General features: G+C 37.7%; 1 protein-coding gene across 1 annotated transcript in view; it reads right to left on the bottom strand.

Moving 5' to 3' along the window:
• Positions 1-25,745, bottom strand: part of LOC129216806 (disks large homolog 1-like) — a 175,217-nt gene that overhangs the window by 33,573 nt on the left and 115,899 nt on the right. The window contains exons 12-15 of the mRNA XM_054851023.1: positions 7,053-7,152; positions 5,138-5,317; positions 2,628-2,700; positions 693-792 (exon numbers count right to left, since the gene is read on the bottom strand). Coding sequence (XP_054706998.1) covers positions 693-792; positions 2,628-2,700; positions 5,138-5,317; positions 7,053-7,152 — 453 coding nt within the window. The remainder of the gene's footprint in view (positions 1-692; positions 793-2,627; positions 2,701-5,137; positions 5,318-7,052; positions 7,153-25,745) is intronic.

The raw sequence follows: 25,745 nt of genomic DNA, 5'->3' as shown, positions 1-25,745 counted from the left end.
AATTAGAAGCTAGAAGACAGGTTGTCTCTCCCCCTTGCTCTGAGCCCGGGGCTGACTTGTCGTTCACTGATTGGTTGTTTGCTGTCTTGTATCCTGAATTCCTATTGGTTGGCCCTCTTTGGTATAAATACCGGTGTCCACTTGGTTGTTGTCAGTTCTCTCGCGACTTTCGGTTGTGTTGGTGAGCTTTTTGCACTGATGAAGAGGCTCTATTGTAACCTTGAAATAGCTATATGCTGTATTTTCTTTAAAATTTGTGCTTTAATTACGTTGGTTTTTCACTTTAATCACAGTGCTGTATATTTGTAAAATTGATGCGAACCTTACTTTTGGATCGACCCTCAAGAAGGTAATTATTATGGTATTAGGGAATGAAAGCACCCAGTCGCTCTTATCCTAGCACCTGTAGGGGCGTATGCAAGGGGATAAATTGGGGATATCCCCCTCTTAAATTCATAAACTTCTCTTTTTTGATTTAAGATAAAATCCAAAATGAACCTAATCCGCCTCCAATTTTTTTTCCTGGCTACGCTACTGAGCACCGGATTGCGCACCATTCGTCATTTTGCTTTCCATCGCCCACGGGTGATATATGTAATGTGTAGGAGCTATAACGATGTCATGCTGTACGGATGCATGCTGGAGAGCGGGGGTCATGGGGGGGGGAGGAAGAATGGAGGACGAACGCTCACTTTCGATGTCGCTGCCGTCCTCCCCGGCATTCTCTTTGCTCTTCATGAAGGGAAATTTGCGAGAGAAAGAAAAGTTCTTTTTCTTTCTGTCCAGAGTATTCTGAAAGAGAAAAAGTTGTCACCGACCACAAAGAAAAGCAAGACGGATGAGGCCTGTAAAAAACTGGTATTAAACTTGTATGGATCAAACTGGAATCGCGGACTTTTAACGGTCAACAGTACATTAATATACAATTTCTATACTAATGGTAATCGGTTGCGACATATCATATTATACCACACTCCAGAGTCCCTCGTACCTACCAGTATTTGTGCATTAACACGATGGATGGCACCCTGAAGATAGCTCTGTTTTTTTTTTTTTTTTTTTTAAATCCAGACAAGAAGCAGAGCAATACCTGGTCCAGAACCCCCAGATGTATTGATTCACGTGGAGGACTTTGTGAGCACGACATATTTAACGTGCCCCAGTCACCATTAACGAACACGGAGGATCTTCGACCGACTGGCATCGAACCCGGGACTATTCGATTACGATTCCGACGCTTTACCGATCGGACCACCTTGACCTCATTCGGGGAATACGAGGTTTTTTTCCCTCAAGGTCTGATCGTTCGTGAAGCAAAAACCACAGTGGAAATGAAAACTATTTAGTTGGGAACAATTTGATCAACCATCTACCTTCTTTTCTACTTAATCGAAATCTATTTCAATCACCAACTTTCCTAACTCTTGTTGTAGAGGGCAGCCATCTGAATCCACGGCCGATTCTCTACGCTTATATGAGCCTAACTTTTGTCCTCCAAGCTAGTTTTTGTAAATGAAGAGAAAGAGGGAAATTGTTTGCAGCCAAATCCGGGCTATGGTCGTCTGACAACATTCAACATGAGCATCTACACGTCCTTCTTTAAAGCTTCAGCACCATTTTTGCACGTTGCTGCTACTTATCAAGGTTTTCCCGTCGTACACATACTCATTTGTCGATGAAAATCTGCTGCATTGCGCTCCTCAGGGTCATTCCGCGGAAAACGGTAATTTTGTCCCGCACGTGACGCTTCATATATTTCATAAAAAATAATAATTTAAAAGGATGATGAACAAAATTTTGTTGGTTACGAAATCACAAACGCGTGTGTGATTTTTTAAGCAAAAACTTTCTTCAAAAATAATTCCTTTTTTATGAAATATAGGGGCCGTCACGTGCGGGACAAAATGACCATTTTCAGTGGAATGGGCACATAAACATTTTTTTTCAATGGTTTAAATAATTTTTTTTAACTAATGAGACATGTTTCCTTTGCGTTATAGCTTTCAAAATCTACAATTTGTTTCGTCGTTGCTGTATTAATAGAGCAAAAATATTAACTTATTCATTAGCAAGTTGCCAGAGGTTGGCTTTGGATGTCCCGCACGTGACGCATGTAAAGAAATCTTGTTTTAAATTACAAACTTGTTTAATGAAAATATAATTGTGTCAGGAGTATCTTTGTATCAAATGTAAAAAAGTTACTTACCCATGCTTCATTGAAATATTAAGAGATATGACGAAATGTTAATGAAATTTAAGCGTATTTTTGTGGCGCACGTGACTGTGGAATGGCCCCTCAGCATTCCGAAATCGAATTAAAGCACACAGAATGAATTTCGCACCACACTAGAAGGTAATTCGAGGTAATTTTTCGTGCTTACTACGTCCATAAAATTGAGTATTGCAACCAAGCGACCTAACGAGATAGATTGGTACAGTAGGGACACTGCAATCATCTGAACACAGCACCAACGTATTTTTAAGTTATTAGTTTTTAATTCGCTAACATTCCCAGCGTATTTTTAAGGTATTCACAAACGTACCGACTTTGAAAAATAAGGTAGCCTTAGGCCATGTACAGTAACTTGGTAACTAAACAAAGTTAATCAATGGTGAGGGGTACGTACCTTGCCGTCGTTGACGTTACTCTTCCCCTGAAATTTCACGGATTTGAGACGAGCCTTCTCCTTGCGCTCCACTCTGAAAAAGAACACAAATTATCTGTTACACAGAATATCAGTAGCTTTTAAGAGCAGAAGGCGAGGATTACAAACTTTTCACTCCAAACTTTTCACTTTTCACTCCAGAGTCCCCCGTACCTACCACTATTTGTGGCCTAACGAGTTGGATCGGACCCTGAAGACAGCTCTGATTTTTTGAACCAGACCAGAATCCGAGCAATCCCTGGTCCAGCACCCCCCAGAAGTATCGTTTCACTTTGGCGGACTTTGTGACCACGAGCATATTTAACATCCCCCAGTCACCGTTAATAAAGACGATTCGCAAACTTACTTGGAACACTTCCTCCGGGATTTCTCGAAAAGCAGTTAATTTAAGAAAGTTGGTTTCTGCTAAAAGTAACTGGTAAATGTAAGCTTCGATGTTTTATTCGTCTATACTTTAAAAAAGAATCCTCATCAGCGTGAGAAACCTGTTCGACTCAGTCATAAATGGAGCAGCAATTTAGAAAGATAAGCTTGCTTGGAAATTCAGTCCCTTCTCTGGCAAGAGATTTCCCATTCACGTGGATTGACTCCAAAATTTGATCTTGACCTCCAACAAGTAAATGGAGGTTTGTTAATATTGAATGCATGCACTATAAAAGTTCCCGCTGGAACAATCACTTTCTGGTGGATTCGTCGAATTGCAAATGAATACAAACATGCGTTACAGGAAAGCTTATTATAGTGAGGAAGACTGGGTTCAATTGATACTGGTTATTGACTGGGTTTAGTTGATACAAAGAAGCTTAATATTAAATACATAAACGCTGCACCGAATGTTAGTAGGTCTAAATTAATGTTTAAAATGTTAATAACAATAACGCAATTTTTTAAAATTGCATGTATAATCCTGTTCTTTGATTTTTAGTGGTAACTTTTCCCTGACTGAAATAGACCACACGTGTTACTACATAGTTAAAATATTTCAAGATAGGTGGCACTAAAAAAATCTGTCTGCCGAATGTTCTTTCTTTTAAATCCTCACAAATACTACCAATGCTAAAGAATTTGGTGAATTTTTCTCACCCCTCTCCTTTTTTTTTTTTTGAGATTTTACACGTTTATCTTCGATTTACTTCGATTCCGAGTCACAACTGACTACAACTGTATTTATGTCGAGGACTGCATACTAAGTGCCTTGCCTCCATTATTTTTTATACCGATAGATGGCAGCACCATCACCGGATCGAACAGTTAATGCGAATTTAGAACTAGACCAGGAGCTAATAGCTGCCTGGTGCTAGCACCCCCAGAGATATCGTTTCACTTGGAGGACATTGAGACCACGAGCATATTTAACGTCGCCCAGTCCCCTTTAATGACGACGGTGGATCTTCGACCATCGAGGTTCGAACTCAGGACCCTCCGGCCACGAATCCGACACTCTACCGATCGGGCTACCACAGCCCCTACACGTTTATCTACACGCTAATTTTAACTCGATTTAGGCCCGGATTTGAGTAGTCGCAGACCACGCATTGCTGAGGTACCCACGTCCTACAGGGGCCCAAAGACTAGAGAAGTTGTTTAAAACAGCTAGTACTAAGACTTATAACGTTGCAAATATACACTGCTGGCCTCTGTGGAGGGGTCCTACAGATTTTGTTGCAGGGGGGCCCAAAATTTATAGAACCGGGGATCCGGGCCTGACTCGATTGCTTTTCAAACTCTCAAAGGAAATAGGTACGATTCCGTAAAAGGTACGAAACTTTTTTGGGAGACTTCTGCCTTGTGGCTTCGTTTTATGGGCACTTTGGACGTGTTCTACCTTGGCGACAATAGAAACACGGCTTAAAATTATTGGTGATATCTACAACTATATATCAACAATAGAACCCTGACTTACAGAGGCTCTGGTAAACATGGACTATTAAACTGTTCTTGAAAGTTTGAGAATGAGTGTAGTGTAGGGTGTCGGGCAGAGCACTAACTTACGTGAAGAGTAAGACTTTTGGTTCCAAGCAGTTTTGACCGATATTCTACTGAATCTAAATCTATTAGAAGCAGTGATATTCGTAAACTCATCAGATCCTTTTTGCCTTAGACCACCTGATTATTATTTTACATAGACCAGAACATAAAAAATATTGATAATCATTGCGTCTTATAAGAAAATCGTTTCTTAGAGCTGAACTTATCTAATATAGACAGTTAGCTTATAGAACAGTATTCTACAGTTGTTTGTGAAAAAGAAAAGAGCACTTTTAAGAGTACATGCGAGCAAATATATTTTAATATCACGGATTGTTACGTTTTCTTCAGTATCTTTACAGTGCAATGATTGAGCTATTCAGAAAAGTTCTGTGGGCTTTGAGCAGTCCGTGGGTCACAGATTGAGTATAGTTGAGTTCGTGGTCCTCACATGGTTGAGAAAAATGAAAAGTTAAAGTTCTGAAACAGAAATGAGCACTTACCTCCTCTTCGAGGGAATAATGCCGATGCCCTCGTCACTCCGCCCCATGGGGAGGATTTTGGTGGCCTGCCACCACTCATCATCCGAGGCATTGATCACGTGCAGCACATCCCCCAATCGGAATGCCAGACCGCGACTCGGCAGCCCGCTGTCCCTGGATGGGTCATAATCGAAGAGAGCCCTAAAGAAAAAATATACAATCTTAGCTACAAATAACTTTAAGGAAGAAGTTAAGTTGTTGTATCATTCATTCATGGTTGCTGATAGTAGCAAATGGATCAACCCAGTTGAGTATTAAGACCTGTTTCTGGTTTCTTCGATCTAACACTGTCGTCGACATTGACGTCATGCTTTTAAGGTTTGACTAAAAGTAATCATCCAAACAGCCATTCAACTCCACACTCATGCTAAAATTAAGAGAACTTAATATATTTTGTTAAGTTTTGGGAAAAATTACTTAACGAAATAGAAAAATACTGTTACGAAACATAGATAAAACCCCCGTGTGTTCCAAATACGTATGATTACATTAGTGTGTGGGCGGAGTTAGAAAATGCTTTATAGGAACACTTGGAAAAATTCCTGCTTTGTTTAATTGTACTCTTCTGGTAATTTCTTGTAATGTTTTTGGAAGAATCAGTTACATAAAAGCAAAAACGAGTAGCCAACTATTTTTAAATGAGAAATTGATGTTGCGAATAGTGGGGTGGCTATAAGAAGTTCCGCCTCAAAAATGCAGATTGGTCTAGAACTTAATACAACATCCAGCACAGTGTCCGACATATGGCAACAAACACTTACCAAATACTGGACGGACCCTTCGAGAGTTAAGAGTAAGCTTTAGCAAGGTTATCCAAAAGCTATGACCGCCTAAACAAGTTCGATATTTTTCTGCTACTACGAGGACTGACATGGATGCTACTGCATCTCATAGGTGTCTATACTCTGCACGGCAACAGGAAGCAGAGTTTTCCTGGTTACTGGTTTCCAGAAGAGGTAGCTTTAATATTTCGGCGAGTAGCACATACCGATAACTTACATAGCCTACCTGGCCTTTTTTTGTTCTGCCCAAAGTCAGCATGATGTTTAACTTAACGTTGAATTTATCATCTCACTCGGTTCATGAATTTTGCAATGTACTTCGTACTTTTTTCACAAAGAATAAGACAGTAATTTCACTTTTAAAACGTATTTACTCAATGGCAAACAACTTGGCAAATTCGCAATAAAACAATACAAATGACTAAAGAGGCAACAGCTTCACTGTTACGTTCGTAGCTGTATGCAGGATGTTTCAGTTAACTGCTACAGAATTCCAAACAGGGGTAGGTTGCATTGTGACGGCTCGAAATCATATAGCAATGCGGGGTCGGAAGTGCTTCCTGAAACAGTGATGTACACAGAAGCACCATAAATAAAAGAGGCCGTAGGTGAAAAATCTTTTTACAATACAAGTAAAAAAGCAAAAGGTACATGCGTCAAAGTGCTCTAAGATTTTTTCCACCAGCTACAATGCACAACACACCTCACCTCTTCCACCCATGGAACTCCGAACAATCTGGAATACTCCTAGCACTTCACAAATTTCTCGGGTTGGGAAAGTATTTTCAACCCCACACTGCTACATGATTTCGAGCAGTCATGATGTACCCTACCCCTCTTAGGAGTTCTAAAAAAGATAACTGAAACACCCCGTATAACTATGAGTTTCTTATGAGACAACTAACATAATTGCTTCGCGATTTGCTTATTTACCCGACAGCGTATTGCATTTCTAAAATAACTTCTCTGTACCTTTAATCTATTTTGCTGTTTTTTTTTTTTTTTTTTTGTAGTTGCAACTATTTTCCAACAAAAACAAGTTGAGTGTTTATTAATGATTTGTGGTGATCTTCTCTGAATGGGATTATGCTCACCTGACGAAGAGCGACCTCTTTTGAGATGTCCGCAGGCTTCCGGAGGTGTTGAGCATCTGTTCCCTCAGCTCATGGATCTTTGCCTCGAAGCGGTTGTATTCTGAAATTAGAAAGTACACCAAAACAAGATAATCATTCTTCCGTTTTCTGTGCTATAAGGTGAAAAACTTAGAGAAGTTCGGAGAAAAAATGTGTTCATTTTGTACCATTTGCCAGAGTAAAATCAAACTCCTGCTATTTACCGTCAACATATTTTATGTATACAGGGTGTTTCGTTTTAACCTGCAAGACCATTATTTTCGCAATCATTTGTCCTAAATGAATACTTCCAATTTCAAAAATGTTCAAAATCAGATGCAAAGCTAAGATATTGAAAGTTTGAAGCAAAAATAAAATGGGTCAAAAAATACAAAATTGAACTTTTTATACGGGCCCTAGGTCCCCTAATTAATATTTAGAGAAATGATCTCCATTGAAAACTATTCCTGACACAAAAAACTTGTCAATTGTGCGATCAAAACTCAAGGAGACATTCCAGTTCAAAGTTTTAAAGGACCATACAGAAGATGAGATTGGAGCTTATCTCCCTTTCAGAAGAATGACAGGTCGTCAAAGTACGAAAAACAAGGTATTCATATTTTTCAGTGCTATTTAAAAATAAATGCAAATGTTTTGCCGTGATACGTAAAAACACACACACACAAAAAACAACCCTCACCTCTATTCAACATCTTCTCTAACAATTTCAAAAACCACACTCTACGCACACAGATAATTTTAAACACTTGTTAACCCCAATAATTTCCCCAAAAGGTGTGATTGACGGCGAGTGAAAAGTGGTGTAAGTCACAAAACGCTGTGTTTCATATCTGGGTGAACATTGGTCGTACTAATTTTAAACTGTTTGTGTTGGAATTATTTTTCAATGGAGATGATTTCCTTAAAGAAAAGTTAGGGGATCTGGGGCCAGTATAAAATATAAATTTTGTATTTTCGACTCATTTTTATTTTTACTTCAGACTTTCAATATCTTAACTCTGCATCTGATTTTCAACATTTTTGCGATTGGAAGTATTGAATACCCCGTTCTGGGGAAGTAGTGCTCCACTCTACCATCTCCGATTTGAACGAAATTTTATAGAGGCGCAGACGTTGCCTTTGAAACTAACCTATACAAATTTTCTGTTTCCAGCACTCAAATCCTGAGAATCTAGGATCAATAAAAAATAACAGACTTTTTAAAAAAATACAAAGCACTTTTCATAATGCACTCAAAAATACAAACCAACTTTTTTGGATCAAAAGGACAATTTAAGTATTCCTGTAGTTTTCAATTATTCCAAGAAAATAACACCTCAAACGAAGAAAAGTGCGGCTCAAGTCATGTAGAGAATTTCTCTTATTATCTAGCTTTCAATCACAAATTTGAGTGTTGAAACATGCATATTTTTCTGAGAAAATTTGGTTTGAAATGACTTGAGACGCAATTTTTTCGTTTGAGATGTCATTCTCTTGAAATGATTGAAAACTACAAGAACGCTTAAATTGTCCTTTCTGATCCAGAAAAGTTATTTTGTTCTTTTGAGTGCATTGTGAAAAGTGCTTAGTATTTTTTTTTTTTTTTAAGTCTGTTATTTTAGTTTTTCGTTTTATAAACAAAACAAAATTTTTATTGGGCTCTAAATATAAATTTTAACAATATTAAGAATCAATTTAATTTTTTTAGCGTTAAGTTGTGCCTTAAGAATCAACAAATCATTTAGTGAAATTCCGAAGCCTCTAAGTGGTCTAGTTGCTGAGATTTAAACAAAAAAATGATTCACAACATACAAGTTACTAGTGATAAAGATCCTAATTTGTCTCTTTGCATAGCCCCGTTATCGATTATTGGCATGGATGAGGATAAAAACTAAAGAAAGCAACGAAAGTTTGGTGTAAAGCAGTGAATAAATGTCATGCCTGCTCCAGAGCAGCCTTGATTCAAAATTTTCATTATGATTACCATTAATATTACTGTCGTAAGGCAACAAAATTTGTAACAATGTGTTTTATATTTAATCATTTATTGCGGAAATTACATGAAATTTTCTGTTTTCTATCCTAACCGAAATAATAATTTTATTTTAGAGTTTTAATTTTTCAGCGTTAAGTTGTACCTTAAGATTAAGCAAATCATTTAGTGAAATCTCGAACTCTCTAAGTGGTCTAGTTGCTGAGATATAAGCAAAAGCAGGCCTTAGATTTTTTTCCGTGACAATCAGGCCAAGTATAATAAAAGTGCTTAAAAAGGGCCCCAAAAGGGCAGAACAGCTTTGTGAAACGAATTGCCATGCTTATCTCGGTCCCCCCCCTTTGCAGGTCATTTTGGAGCCTACATTTTTTTTTTCTTTTTGAGGTATCCTAGATCCTCATGATTTGTGACTTGGAAGCTAAAAATTTGCATTGGTTAGTTTCAAAGGCATGTCTGTACTAAAACAGAACACCCTCCAAATCGGAGATTTGTTTCTGGGGTCACGTGACATGGAATGAATCTATGATGTTTCGCTTTTGCAGCAGTTTTACGCTCTTCCTGCCAAAGCCAGCGCGACTCGGCTTAAATAATTGCGAACCTTTCTTACCTGCTGGGATATTCTTAGGCAAAAAAAATTCGAGCCTTTATACTATGACGTATGTCTGGCTTTCATAGGCTCATGGGTTATGACAAAATCCTTTGAATTTTGGGGACAAAAAGTGTTTATGGGCACTCTTCTACACAAAAGGAACATTGTGCAAAATATTCAAGTAAATCCATCAACTACGTCTCGAGTTTTACGGTAGCAAACATACGGACACTGCATTGCTATATATAAGATGTGCGATGTACAACCACATTCTAAACGTCTTATAATAAGGCTCCTATGTATAGCGGCTCCACAAGGACAGATCCAGAAACTTTTCACGGAGGGGGCGGTTGATATTTTTTTAACTGACCTCTTACTACGTATCTGGTTGATACATGCTTGCCTAAGGGGGGGGGGGGGGGGCACGCCATTTCTACGTAAAACAAATTAAGTATTGAGATTTAGCCAAGGAGGTCTTTGAACTTATTCCTTCCTTTTTTTTGTTGAAAGAGGTGTTCTAAAATTTCCTTTTAGAACATCTGTTTCGTAATAATTCTAGGGGAATACTTCGAAAGAACCTCCCTTTAACATCATCGAAGGTCGTCTAAAATTGTGCTTTTTGAAATTTCAGTTTCGAAAAAATACCAGAGAATAGTCACTAAACCCATTCTGTACCCATTCATTGCCCGAGATTTCTATAATTTTGTCTTAATAACTTGAATTTTTGCAAAATGACCGGGGAAAGGCTTTCAAGCTTCTTATCATCCTTACATCGCCAAAGATAATTTCCTTTTTGAAACTTACACTCCAAAACGTTTCTGGAAGGTAGATTCGAACTCCATTATATTTCTTAACGTCATCAAAAATAGTCTACACTTGCGTTTTAGGACTTCAATTCGGAAAAATTGCCAATGCATGCTCCCTCAAGGGAGGGGCGATCACCCTCATCGCCCTTACCTTGTATCCGTCCTTGCGGCTCTAATAACGGCTGTACATTTCATGACGTATTATGTGAAAACTACGCAACACACTTTTGAAGATTAAGCAGCCTATTAGAATACAACTTTATCCACTTTTCTTCTCCTTCAGTTTTCCTTTAGTCTTCAAAATTCAAATTGTAACTATTAGCATAATTGTGTCAGTTTCAGTATCTCACACATATTTCAATTTAATTAAAGTTATTCCTAGTATAGCGTAAGCATTGTTCCTGTATTCCTTAGAAATGCAAAACTAGTAACTGCACTGCTAAAACGTTTCAGGTTATTGATTCAGTGCCTTGCGTCGCTAAGGGGATAAATTAGCTTCATATATGTTAAAGTGATATGTAGTCAGGCACTCCTTTCTCCGTGGGATCTTGATTCCTGTAATCAAAGATTGTTTTGTCTCGATTTTCAACTTTACGTCGTTATAGGCGACATAAGACTCAAACCAGTTTTTTTGTGTTAGATAGGGATCGCATAACAAAAACTGCATTAAAAAAAATCGCTCAAAGCTTCAAGAGTAAAAAATAGTTTTTGCAATACAATTGAAATATACTTTTTTTTCCCCATGCGGTGAATAGGAAACACATAAAAAAAATTAAAAAAAAAAAATCAAAACCTTACGAAAAAACTAGGAATTGCTTTTTAAAAAGAAAGCAACACGAGGCAACTGCTTGGAATTTCGCCAAACCGTTTATAATCCGATTTCGTAAACACACATACGAACATTTTGCAATAATTAATTTACATGTGTACTTATTTTACACATACAAAACTTTTCAAAACGCATAACAATTATCCTTTGTAGTCTGACAGTACACGACGTTTTTAGTGGATAACTGGTTCAAAATCATTTTTGTCAACTGAAGATACTACCTCGCACTCGGTTAAAAACAACTTCCTTAAGTATGTTCAATTTGATTGAAATTTTCATGTAACGCCTGAAAATAAATCGCACAAAAAATAAAATAGAAAGTACCAATAAAAAATAAATAAAATAGCACAAAAAAAAAAAAAAAAAAAAAAAAAAAAAAAAAACAGAAACTGCACAGAAGGAGGTTTGAATGTATATTGTAAATCAAAGAGAAGAAAAAGAAAACCAAGCAAGTAGGAGGAAATAAACTTTCTTTTATTTAACATAAAAGAAACCTTCATATTCACTTTCGAGGCGGTCCGTGTCCATATATCTGCACCTCAAAGTCAAACTAAAGTAAGTCACACTTTTTTTTTCTTTCGAAGAGAGCGAACAATCTATCGTCTGGTCTCCGAATTTTAAAACACCGTGATTGATTTTTAATGAATTTTTAAAAATCCACGCGCAAAAGTGCGCTCTTCTGAAACGTCACGAGCTTACGTCACAGGGCACTAATGGGCAGCCTTCCGCCAAAGATCCCTTGTTTTCGCTACGGACATTTTGAACGCGCTGATATTTTTATTTTTTAGAAATTCAATAATCCTTTTGAACACACTATGGAGGCCGGATTCGTTAAAGCACAATCTAATAATCTTCCTCAAGTAACATCAATGATGGTATTCGAAAATATTTCCGAGAGGAGGAGAGGTTTAATGTTCCAGAAACGCGAGGAGTTAAATGCAAGGAGGTAAGCCTTACGTTTCGTCTTCGAAGCCAACTGCACGTCCTTCGGTTCTCCCGCGGCGGAAGAGCGCATGACGTCACTTCCTGTGCCATTTGACGTCACAATCGCTTGAACTTTAAAAATTAATTTAAAAAAAAAACTACTTATCGTATCGCAATTTTTTTTTCACCTATGATGTTCATACATGTTACTCTATCATATAAAAATAAAATTGAAAAATCGAAAACTTCCCTATTATAAAAGATTTTTTTTTTTAACAGAATAACGTTGAGATAGCTCAATGCGGAATAAGATTCTGCTATAAAGGCTCTGAGGTACAGATAAGATGTCACACATTTTTCCAGCATGTTTGACCGCCCTGCCACATAGTGTCACTCTTCACCTTACCCTTTCCCTCCTCCTATCAAGATGCTTTGATTTCAACCGGGTTGTTCGATGTCTACCTCTTGCTATCCCCTCCCTTCTCTTTGTCAATATTTCAAGAATCCTCTCAAAGTGTGACATATCATTTGTGGACGACCCCTTGATGTCATTGTTACAGCCTCAGTAGCGGAGAATCTACGAATAATATGACAATGAACTACATTTAGCGTAACTTTTATTTCTGACTATTTAAATTAGTTGCTCAAAATATAATCTGCCTTGAAAAAAGAAAACCAAGAAAGCGCCTAAACTAGAGTGAAAAGTAAAATTAAATGACGTTTAAATTAATTTACATCTATTAATAAGTGAATTCTCAGATGAATTTCATACAATAATTGGATTTTTTTAATCCTATTCAAGAACCCAAATGTTAAATCACATAAATCAAAATAAATTAAAAGAATAAAACACATTGAAAGTCTAAATTGATGCGACTCGTCACAGCACATGTTTTTCTTTTCATAAAAATTACTTGCAAATTGCGAATAAAAGAGAAGACAAAAAGAAAAAAAAGTGTAAAAATACAGAAAAAATTCGAAAAAAATGGAAAAAGATCAAGATTGTTTTTGAGTGTGTAATAGAATTTTTAGAAGTATTTCTTTGAACTACTCCTGCATTTCGGAAATCACATCTTTATGGTCGCTAATTTTTTCTCATACACTATGATTATATATAAATACGTTACATGTATGTGTGTATAGTGTGTGCATATGCAATGACAATGCATGAATGAACGAGCTGATGTGTGCATCACATGACTTACTTTTACTCCAATTTAATGTCATTCCCCCATTACTGGCAATTTTAATGTTATTCAATAGTTTACTCTAAATATCACCAACAGTGGATAAATTGAAATCAGGTTTAAAAATAATTTGAATTTTGACATCTTGAATTCAAATTATGTTTTTCGCAATCACGAGTGTGTGTATGTAGGCGTGTGTGTTTGTGTGTGGGGGTATGTGTTTGTGTGTAGGGGTTATGTGTATGTGTGTAGGCATATGTGTTTGTGTCTGTGTGCATGCATGAATGTATGGGTAGTTGTGTGTGTGTGTGTGTGGGTGTCTGTATGTATGCGTGTGTGTAAGTGTTTGCATGTGTTTGTGTATGTGTGTGTATGTGGTGGTGTGTGTGTGCGTGTGTGTGTAGGTGTAGTTGTGTATGTATGCGCGTGTGTGTAGGACATGGATGCAATCTGGAGACGGCTTTCGCTAGAGGTGCAGCATCGTGAGGAGCCCGTCGACGGTGATGGTGCGGAGGGTGGCGGTGGGAAAAATCAAAGGAACGCCAAAAACAGTCAAGTGAGAACAATAAGCAATCGTGATTGCTCAAAAATTTTTTTGCCAACTATGTCGCCAAGTTGGCGACAAAACTTAGCGACCAAAAGACTGGCGATATATCGCCAAGTGTCCGCCAAATTATAACACCACTCGAGTTTACTTCGAAATTAACAATAATTTCCCCCCCCCCAAAAAAAGGGCAAAAGACCCCTTTAGAAACACCCGAATGCAACCAAAATGGGAGGAGCACAACTAGATCTCACTAGGAATCTACGTACCAAATTTCAACTTTCTAGGACATACCACTCTTGAGTTATGCGAGATACATACACACATACATACGTACATACAGACATCACGAGAAATCTCGTTGTAGTTGACTCGGGAATCGTGAAAATGGATGTTTCGCGTGTCTATACGTTCTATGGCTCTAATCCACGTATGGTCCAGTCGAAAAAAATACGCAAAATTCATTCGGGGGTGAGTAAAATGGAAATTAAGGTCGATTTTTAAGTGGATTTTTTTTCGCGAATACAATACTTCCTTTTTTGTAAAAGGAAGGAAAAATAAATATTAAGAAATTTAACGTGATTCCCATGTCTTATCGAAACGTAAGCACCAAACATAAACACGTCGATGTTGTAGGGATACGACACGCGGTAACTGTCGAATAAGTACATCTCATCCTAGAAACAAAAGTGACACAATTCAAAAATTTAAAAACACACATATCTCTACATCTCTACATAGTATAAAATGAAATCTCCAAAAAGCGTCTGTTTTGTGAACTGGAAAAACTCGAGAACTACCCGGCCGATTTCGCTGAAATTTTCACAATTTGTTCCTTTAAGTCCTGAAAAGATTTGCAGACCAGTTCGAAAAAAATTCGATGAATATTTCTTTTTTTTACTCGAATTTAGGTCCAACTTTCACGTAAATTCCCGAATATGGGAGTGAAAAACTACTTGCACATATATTACTATTATATATCGTTGGAAAGAGTAGAATTTCCCGCGTTCTACGCAATTTGTTTCAATGCTCTAACCTGCTTACGGCGGGAGATATTTGCTTTTTTAGCTCGAATTCGTTCAGGTTCAGCTGAAATTTAGGCACTACTTTCTTCATTAACTCTATCAATAAAAAGTGAAGGAATTGTCCCGCAGTTTTCTTTTTGACACCATTGGAAAAAGCGGTATTTTTTACTCCATATCTATCTCGACCTATGGTCGAAAAACTATGCTTCTATCTAGAAAGGAAAAAAAGTTACAATCCTTTTTAAATCAAGTTCAAAAATTCTCATGTCCATTCGAATTGTAAACCATTTTCTTTCGCATTTTAATTTCTTAAACTTATTTTATTTTGTTTCCATGGTTACGCTTTTTAAATCCATCTTTCTCAATTTAATGCCTTTAAAGTATTTTAACATCTATCGTTATTGTTTGGAAGGGAAATTTTGCATATCATTTTTTTTATTATTATTTATTTAAGCCTAATTGTTGAATATACGGCACTTGACACAATTTTTATTTTAATGGTGGACCGGGCAAAGTCGGGCAATGCAGCTAGTTATTAATATAAAATCTAAATGCTCGACTTGGCGGGGGCACTGATGGGCCCCCAGATTTAATACCCTTTCTTCAGAGGCGGATCCAGAAATTTTTGTAAGTGGGGTCACGTTTCAATGGCCAGCGTTATTACTCCAACATAAAAATGTATCAGTGAAGCAGGGGTGCCCCCCCCACAAACAAGGAGGATGTGACACACACATGGAGGAGGCACACTTTCTCATATGTTACGGAGCCCCCCCCCCCCCAAATGAGATTAAATTTCTTATCCTTTCAAATTACTCCCCCCCCCCTTCCTTCCCTAAATTTTGTACAACTTGCGCCATGTATCATATTCCCTCAAATTTTCAGTTAAAGTAATATGTCTTGTAAACTTTGAATATATTTCTTTTGAAAATAAACAAAAATCTCAAAAGACCAATGGCCTAGTAACCGAACTCAGTCGATCCTTTGAAAAATGACATGCTGAGAAGAAATACCTTGTAGATAGATCTAAGCAAAAATCCTTTAACATTGATTTCATGTAGTATTTTTTCGGATCAAAAAATTTAAGATCAGTAATAATCATTACAAAATTCATGCCACAGGGGGGTAGCTGACCCTTTGACCCTCCCCTGAATCCGCCTCTGCCTTTCTTTCCTCAAAACTCAAAGTTAGTTTACATTCGTGGTGCGTAGTGATGCATACGCGATACAACTAATTGTGACATCCTTTAAATTTTATAATTTAGAAAAAAAATCGAAATTTAAAAATAAATAAACAATTTAAACTACAAAAACTAACCAGTAAACGTTCCAACATCATGTGTTTTCCGCGAAATGTAGTATTTGCGAGTAAATCATATGAAAGGGTTTTCTCAAATTCTCTTTTATCGAGTTGTGTCACTTCTATTGCCGCGGAGTACGATTTTTGTTCCCGTGGAGAGTTATTAGTGCGTGATTAAATGATGTGTTTGTTTACTAAATCACATTTATGCTATTGACGGTGAGTCACAGTGACTTTTTTTTCAATGTTTGGATCTACCCAGAGGGTTTAAGGGTGTTCTAACTTATAAAAAAGAACTCATTCACGGGGGATACGAAAAATCTAAACTGCTCTCTTCTACGGTCGCTTTAGAATGCGTGACGATTTCTCGGGTCGCTTTCAATAATCGATCGTGCGAAAATGTCAGGGTGTGATGGCCAGCAACAGGTCTCGCAAGAGGGGGAGGCTCCAGCGGCCGAACCCGGAAGGGCGGCAGGTCGGAACCCATCGTCCACCCCTCTGGAATTATTATTTTGCTCCTTTGGATTCATCTGGAGTCAGAGATACGTGAATGACCACAGGAAGTGGGACCCAGCTCGGAACAATCGATAGCGACACATCTGTCTCGTGGGGCCCCGAATGCGACAGAAAGGGGGTCCGGGGACGGGTCCCCCCGAGAGGGGGGTTGCGACTTACCTCCTGAGATCTGGGCCAGCAGGGGCGGCGAAAGCACAGGGCTCCGGTGAGGCGCGCACCTACTACGATCGCTTGCTCCGAACTCCACTGCGGTGGGCGGACGGTGGCGACATCTGTCGGAGGGAAAGCTAACGAGCTGGGCCGGGGGGGCGGAGATAGGGTGGCGCCCCACGCACAGCCGCAGAAGGAGTTGGTTGATCGAGTCCAAAGCGGTCGCGGCGAAAGAGTTGAGAGGGGTTCTTCCTTTTTACGCCCCGGCGTTGCGGTAGTGGACAACTCGATGTTTATTCGCTCGAATGTAAGTTACTAGTTACGGTTAGAAATATAAGACTGTATCAGTTTTTCTCTTCATTTATTGCTAGTATTCATTAGAGAAAAAAGAAATGAAACTTTTTTTTTTTAAGACTTTCTACGAAATGTCGCCAATTTTCATGAAGTTTGGCACAAAATGAGTTCGTAGCATAGGGATGAGCACCTCAACGCGATTTTTCGAAAATCCGAATTTGTTCCTTTTCTATTCCAATTTTAAGAACATTTTATCGAGCAAATTATCATAACGTGGACGAGCAAACTACAATAACGTTCACGAGCAAATTACCATAACGTGGACGACATAGGCAGATTTAGGACTGAGTTCCTGGGGGGGGGGGGGGGGCAGGATTTTTTTTTTTTTTTTTTTGAGCAACATTTTTAATTCCCCCCCTCCTCCCATGTTTTTGTCTATTTTCTGCGATGCGTAAGGCCATTCTTTACTTTTTATGTGTCGTTTTCAGTACTGTGTGTAATCATGCTGTCCTTTTTAAATTGACCTTAAAAGAGAGGGGGCTGGTATTAAGAGAGTAACGCAGTGCTCCCTTTTAAGTGGGATATAGAATATCTCCAGTTTTAGGGGGCCCGGGGGTTACTCCCCCGGAGGAAATTATCTAAAATGGATATAAAATTCTGCATTTTGAAGTCTTATAAGGGTTAATTGGAAATAATAGGCAAATATTTTTTTTAAAGATATACGCTTTAAAAGTGCTTTGTGATGCAAGTTAATACTTTAAAAGAAATGGTGCACAGATTTAGAGAATAGGTATCAAGAGAGTAACATACTACCCATTTGAAAAATTCTTAATTTATACACTTGATAAGAAATAAAATTGAAGCACACTTTGCTTAGGAGTTTCAAAGACTTGTCTAATTATTTTCAAGGTTTGGTTGGTTAGATTGGGTTTTTCAGTCAAGAGCCCTTGTAGGCTATACTGCGCCAATTCTTTTCAGGGATTTTAGAACCTATCAATAATTTGCACTTTCCAGCCTCTGAAATTGAGTAGTAGATTATACACTTGTACAGTAGTGTTCAATCTTTGCAAGAAACGGCTATTTTAAGTTCAAAAGAAAAAATAAACTTTAATTTCCTATTCAAAAAAGAAAAAAATCATGATTTTTTTTTTTGTTGTTGTAAGATTTTGGAAGATAAGTTGTTACTATATAAACTCTTCCCAAAAGTGGGGAGCATTGTCCCCTTTGCCCCTCCCCCCCCTATAAAACCACCCACGCTCTTCTGAACTATTCAAAAACGAAAAAATAATGATTTTTTTTTTTAATTTTTGGAAGATGTGTTGTTACTACATTAAGTCCACCCAAAACTGGGGGGGGGGGGGCATTGCCCCCCTCTGACCCCTTATAAATCCGCCCTTGGTGGACGAGCAAACTACCATATGCGACCATGAGTGAGCAAATTGGCGAGAAATTAATCATCCATTATTTGTAAATATGCAGGCGAACCAAATGACCTTTTAATCTTTTACTACGGACTAAGCCATGCGCGTACCACTAGTTAAAAACATTTTAACAAGTGCATCATGTAGCTGAACTTATTCAAAACGCTATGATAAAGTATTTTTCCAATTTAATAACGTCAAGTGTATGAGCAGGAAGATTAGGGACTAGAGAGTAGATTCTCGAAAATATTCAAAGTTATGTTTTTTTTTCATTCTAAAGTACTTACATAATAATTCTCACAATTCATCAATTATTAAGAGAAATTTGAAATTTCTGATTTTTAATAAGCAAAACATCTTACAGTGCAAAAATATCGTATGCAACGCAGTGGAATTCGGTAATTCGAAAATATACAAAGTAATAACAAAACCCATAAAAGTACTGCACTAACTTCCTTCAGATGAGCGCCATATACGAATTTCACAGTATTAATCTCTTATTATCATCAATTTCTAGTATTTTTTTTTTTTTTTTTGCTTCAATAGCTGCCTCTGAAAAAATGAATAATTTAGCATCACTTACAGGATCTGTAATTTATCATCTGTTTGCGATTGTCGATGGGAGTGAAAGCGACCTCTGGAAAAATGAGAAAATGTTGATTCTTTTAGATAATAAAGATTTAGCTCCTCCTTTCTACGTCCCTGGAAAACACAGATGATTGCCTATGCTGCCGTGTAAACGGCAGTATCTGCAGAAACGAGTTTTCGAGGTATTTGATGAAATGTGTGTTGGATTCCATACTAAATATGGGGTTGTTTCCTTCAGTCAAAAGTAGTACTTTTTGTCACTGAAATTGATAAAATAAGCAAAAAAATAATAATAATAACATGGACCCAGAAAATACTTTCATTTTCCCAACAGTTATTTTTTAATTCATTTTTTTTAATGACCGATTTTTCAAACAAGGCGTGGTCTTGATGACGTCACAAATGATGCTCTTTGGCGCAGCTTTGTACCGCGTTTCCACGTTATGACAATCAAGAAGTGAATTAAAATAGCGCTCTACGCTTGCTAGCAATCCTATCGTTGCCGGTACACGTGAGTAAAGATGCGTATTAAATGTTTTTCACTGTGAATGGCAACACTGTTACAGTCTACTCTACTAGAGGAAGGTTTTCTGACGCCCCCCCCCCATACACACTGAATGGCATTTTATCATTTGTGATGTCATCGGCACAAGCATAAATAATGTAAGCTCACCGATTTATTTTTTTAAAACTATCAAACCTTAATAAATCATTTTAAAAATGGTTGGATCCCATGTTTTTAAGAACGCTCTTTCAGAAAAAAATACTTTTAAAATTTTGGAAACGACCCCATTAGGGAAAGGTTGAAATTAGATGTTTTTTTCAGCGGAAACCAAATAAGCAAGCTTGTACAATAAAGCTAACGCACAATAGATGACAAAAATACAAAATGAAAAATTTGCAGTTATGCCTTTTACCTTCCCACGGCTGTAGGGTAGTTAGTAGATAATTTTTAACGAAGATAAAATTGGATTAAATTAAACAGCTTCATCTTGACTGAAGGGTCATAGCAACGCATGTGACTGAAAAATATCCAATAGCAAAACGCCCCATTTCTAATCAAAGTCCTTTGGTGAACCCGTTCGGGTAGGTATGCAATCTAAATCCAATTCTACAGGTGTCAACGGATGTAACAAAATAATAGAAAAGGTACGACATTCTGTCAGACCACTGGATTGTATGGAAAGGTTAATATGCGGTTTAGAGGCGGAAACGGACGCATCTATTAGTTTGCAGGGATGACAGTTTGTTTGCAACAGATGTGCGCTTTTGCCTCCCTTAATTATTTAGACGCACTTTTGTACAAATGACAATTCGTTAACGGCAATTATTTTTCAAATCTAAACTACATTCGATCTTATATTCTTACCACAAAAATTTATATTATTTTTTACAACGTAATTTTGAGCTTACCATTTTTGTTTTACGACCCGCCAGACGTTGTTCTGTTCAAACTTTGTTAATTGAAAAGTTAAAAAAATTCGATAAACTATCAAGTGTTTGAACCGTTCTGTTAAAAAAAATTCCAGTGACTAAAAGTACTTATTTTGACTGAAGGAAACAACCCCATTTTGTTTGCTTCTGCCACTATCAGCAAGGCCATGGCCGAAGAACTTTGGCCCTTGGTCTTTGGCGTCCACAAATTTGGCGACAATTGGGAAAATTGGTAAGACTCTTAGTTTTCAAATTCTTCTCGCAATTTCTACATTGTCTGCGGGAATTATCATAACGTAGATCGTAAAATATGCAGAATTGGCGAAAACATTTCCCCATTGCTTAAATTCCGTGGGGCCAAGTTTGTGGACCTTTAAGATATTAAAATGAAGCGAAGCTAAAAGACGTAACCATGGCAATTCGAAACAAAACATGCCTTTAAATTATGCCTTTAACGAACACTAGCACTACCGAAGAAAATGGCGATAAACAAATTGCTTATGTGGGAATTAAACCACCACCTTTTTGGAAATCCAATCCCCAGTTATGGTTTCTGAGATTGGAAGCACAGTTTACGTTAGCAAACATTACTAACGAAATTACCAAGTTCAACCATGTGGTCGCCGCGGTTGATGCAGACATTCTCACATCTGTCAGCGACATCATCGTAAACCCGCCGAAGGAAAAACCGTATGAAACGCTAAACCAGCGACTAATCGACTCTCATTCAGAGAGCGAGGAATCCAAAATTTGCACTTTGTTGCAAGGTGTGGAACTCGGCGATTCGCGCCCATCTCACTTGCTCGCTCGCATGCGAAATCTCGCTGGCGATAGTGTTGGCGAAGCTTTACTCAAATCTCTTTGGCTTACAAGACTTCCTTCTACCACGCGCAGCATAGTAGGAGCTTTGAGGGAAGAACTGTCAAAGTTGGCTGCTGTGGCAGACAAGATACACGACCTGGCTGTTACTCCTGAAATTAATGCTACATATAGTGTGCCGCAACCCCAAAATTCACCGTTAGAAGCAAAAATTGCTGAACTTACCCGACAGGTAAGTGAGTTAGCTGCAGTTGTACACGAGCGCGGCCGGTCAAGGGATAGGAGATATAACTATAACTGGCGAAATGATAGCCGTTCCAGATCCAGGAATTTCCGAAATCGAAACGATGGATCAAATGAGCATAAATATTCTTGGTATCACTACAAATTTGGCGAAAAATCTACAAAGAGTGTTCAACCATGTCAATTTCGAAACCAAAACATTTCTTCGCCATCGGAAAACTAAATGACTGGTCCCTTGAAGAGGCCGAGGACTACGGCCGGATGAATTGTCGCCTCTTTCTTTTTGATAAATCAACTCACAGAAATTATTTGATTGACACAGGCGCCGACATTTCTGTAATTCCTGTATCTAAGTCAAGTTCGCGAACTCCTTCTGAATTTAAACTTTTTGCTGCAAACTCAACGCCAATTAAAACCTATGGCACCGAAGTAGTAACGTTAGATCTTGGTCTGAGAAGAAAATTCGACTGGAAATTTGTAGTCGCTGGTGTTACAAGACCCATAATTGGAGCAGACTTCCTGCGGCATTATGGTCTTTTGGTAGATATAAGGCAGAAACGATTAATTGATCCCTTAACTACACTTTATGCGCCTGCTAAAATTATGAAAGGACCATCTTCATCATTGACTCCACTTGATTCAAATAATCTTGATTCTGACATTCTCGCACTTTTAGAAAAGTTCAAAAGCATAACATCAAAAAATTTCAGTTTAAATAAAGTTGAAGTAAAACATGATGTTACACACTCAATAGTTACAAGAGGCCCACCTGTCGTTTCCAAAGTTCGAAGATTACCTCCCGATAAATTGAAAATTGCAAAGGCTGAATTTGAGTATATGCTTGAGCAAGGCATTTGTCGCCCCTCGAACAGCTCATGGTCCAGCCCCTCACATCTCGTAAAAAAGAAAGATGGTTCATGGAGACCATGTGGCGATTATCGTGCTCTTAATGCCGCCACGCAAGCTGATCGATACCCCATACCTTATCTTCATGATTTCACTCATCAGCTTGAGGGACGCACAGTATTTTCTACATTGGACCTTCACCGGGCATACCATCAGTTACCTATGGAAGAGTCGGACATTCAAAAAACTGCTATCTGTACACCATTTGGCCTATATGAATTCCCCTTCATGACCTTTGGACTCAGAAATGCAGCTCAGTCTTTCCAAAGATTTATCCACTCTGTGCTTCGTGGTCTTGAGTTTTGCTTCCCCTACATTGATGACATCCTTATAGCATCGCACAATCGAGAGGAGCACATTCAAGATCTAGAGATTATTTTCCAAAGACTACACGAATACGGACTGACACTTAAACTCAGTAAGTGCATTTTTGCCCAGCCAGAGGTTAAGTTTTTAGGTCACATCGTCTCAGCCAAAGGCATAAAACCAACTGATGACAGAGTTAAGGTTATAGCAGACATGGAACGGCCGAAAACAGTGAAACAGCTACGAAGATTTCTAGGTATGATCAACTTTTATAGACGTTTTATTCCCCATGCTGCCCATAACCAGGCAATTTTAAACAACTATTTAGTCAACAGTAAGAAAAATGATAACCGAAAAATAGAGTGGACAGATGAAGCTTCATATGCATTTGAAATGAGTAAAGAGCAACTACGCACAGCTGCTACCCTCGTTCATCCATCATTGACGGCAAAACTCGCTCTAATGACAGATGCTTCTGATATAGGGATAGGAGGGGTCCTGCAACAGCTCTGTAATGGCTTCTGGCAGCCTATTGGATTTTTTTCATCACGTCTAACGCCAACACAGAAAAATTATTCCACCTACGACCGAGAACTCTTAAGTGCTTATTCTTCCGTCAAGTACTTCCGATACTTGTTGGAGGGCCGAGAATTCACAATATTTACAGACCATAAACCTTTAAAATTTGCTTTTCGTCAAAAGCTGGAAAAAGCATCTCCTCGTCAGCAAAGACATTTAGAATTCATTGCACAGTTTACCACAGACATACAACACATTTCAGGAAAAGATAATTGCATTGCGGATACATTATCAAGAATAGACGAATTGCAGATAAGTTCACAAATTAATTACGAAGAAATTGCTCAAGCTCAAGAATCTGATGACGAACTACAAGGCATGCTCTCATCTCCAAAGTCATCTCTAAAACTAGTCAAGCTACCTGTCAGTTGGTTTATTTATTTAGAGAGCGATATTAAAAGTAGGAGCCAAACATGTACAAAACAACACAATACATTTATTTAAAACCAACTAATAATTTCAACATTTGGAAAACGACTGTACGTGCATTACTATTGCGTGCGGTTCACAGTTACATCTAACATCCCCCCTTTTAAGATAATAAGTTATTTTGCTTTTGTACTTAAAATTTCAAATAAGATTAAGTTACATAATCTTTTAAATAAGCAGGACGCCTTGATATTCGTCCACTTCTGGTTCGAATACAGTTATCATTGTTCACAGTTGTTCTATTGCTGACATCAGTGTGAGTATCTCCATCATCATTAAGGCTGCTGTTATTATCAGGAATTTCATTGATATTATGATTTGATGCGGAAATATTTTGATATGTTTGTTCTTTGAACTGCAAATTTACTTTCCTGATGTCTCTACGGTTTCTTCTTAACGTTTTACCATAACTATTTTTAACTATACACTGTTAAAAAAAACCTGAAAATTCAGGTAGTTTTCTGACTGATTTTAACAGAATAGTTCCGTAATGCTTCAAAATGTATTTTTTCCTTACAAAAACGTAAACATCCCGACGAAAACGGAATTTTTCCATTTCTAGGGTTGCCGCTGTGCTGTACTTTGCTCCGATTAGTCTTCAAGTCATGATAAACATCACTTATTGATAGTGCTTATTAATCGCACTGTTACATTCTGCTAATTAAAAGCATATTTAGAATAACAACTCAGATGCTGTAGACAAAATACATAGCTTGCTAGTTCATGTCTGGAGAGTAATATACTCGTATGTCGAAATTGTTTATAAGCATTTGAACTTTGTAGGTTTTTAAAAATGTTCGCGCCATTTTTAGACTGGCAGATGTGTTTTGATCGCCCTGGTGATTTGATGTGGGTTTTACCGAGTCAGTATTAGAATATTTTTGTGGTTTTAATATTTTGCTCAATACTTTGAACAATTCTATTCGTTAGTCATATTGTGTGCTCTAGCAGTGAGAATAGTTTAAGGATCTCGTGTTATCAATTTAAAATAAAGCCTATTGGATTAGCTGTATCCAGATGCATTTAGCACCGCTGGTCATATGTAAGTGTTGTTGAATATCTTTGTACATGTTAATACAAATGTATTTTCCTTGTTAATATGCATTTGATAGAATTCCGATGATAGTTTATTTAGAATTTATACAACTATTATAGAGTTATTTTTTATTGCTCTTACGCATTCTTGAAAGTTAATACACTAAATGCCATTTCGTATCTATACCGGAGATTATCGTGGTGTGCGAGCAACATAGGAAAAATCACTCTTCTTTGGGGGGGGGGGGGATTCGCTTCACAGTTTGGAATACTGAAAGTAACTATTTTAAATCTCTAAATAAAGGTGTATTGTTGATCTTTAATATATACAATGAAAGTTTTGGCTACAATAAGTACTTAATTTAATTTATTAAGATCTTATCCAACAACTTATTTGAGATTATTGCAAGTTTCTTGGAAAAACAGTTCGGGTAAAACGAACTGATTGATATATGCTTAAGTAATAATGATTATGTACTAAAAATCTACGTTGCGATTCCAATGAGTGAAAAATTTGGATATCATTGGGGGGGGGGGGGGGGGAATGTAGCATCTGAACCAAAAATTCTTCACATGCATGTCAATGATTCTGTTTTTAAACACAATAGATATGCGGTACTCTCTATCAGGTATATTATTATATGATAACGTCAACCTGCTTTTAATAGCATTTTATTTGACATATTCTGCAAATAAAAATATCATATTTTTCATGTATGTTTTTCCATGCCACCCCAGACAATGTACGACGAAGGGAATATC

Source organism: Uloborus diversus, chromosome 2, assembly GCF_026930045.1.
Source record: "Uloborus diversus isolate 005 chromosome 2, Udiv.v.3.1, whole genome shotgun sequence".
NCBI classification, from domain to species: domain Eukaryota; kingdom Metazoa; phylum Arthropoda; class Arachnida; order Araneae; family Uloboridae; genus Uloborus; species Uloborus diversus.
This window is presented reverse-complemented; position numbering and strand designations above follow the sequence as displayed.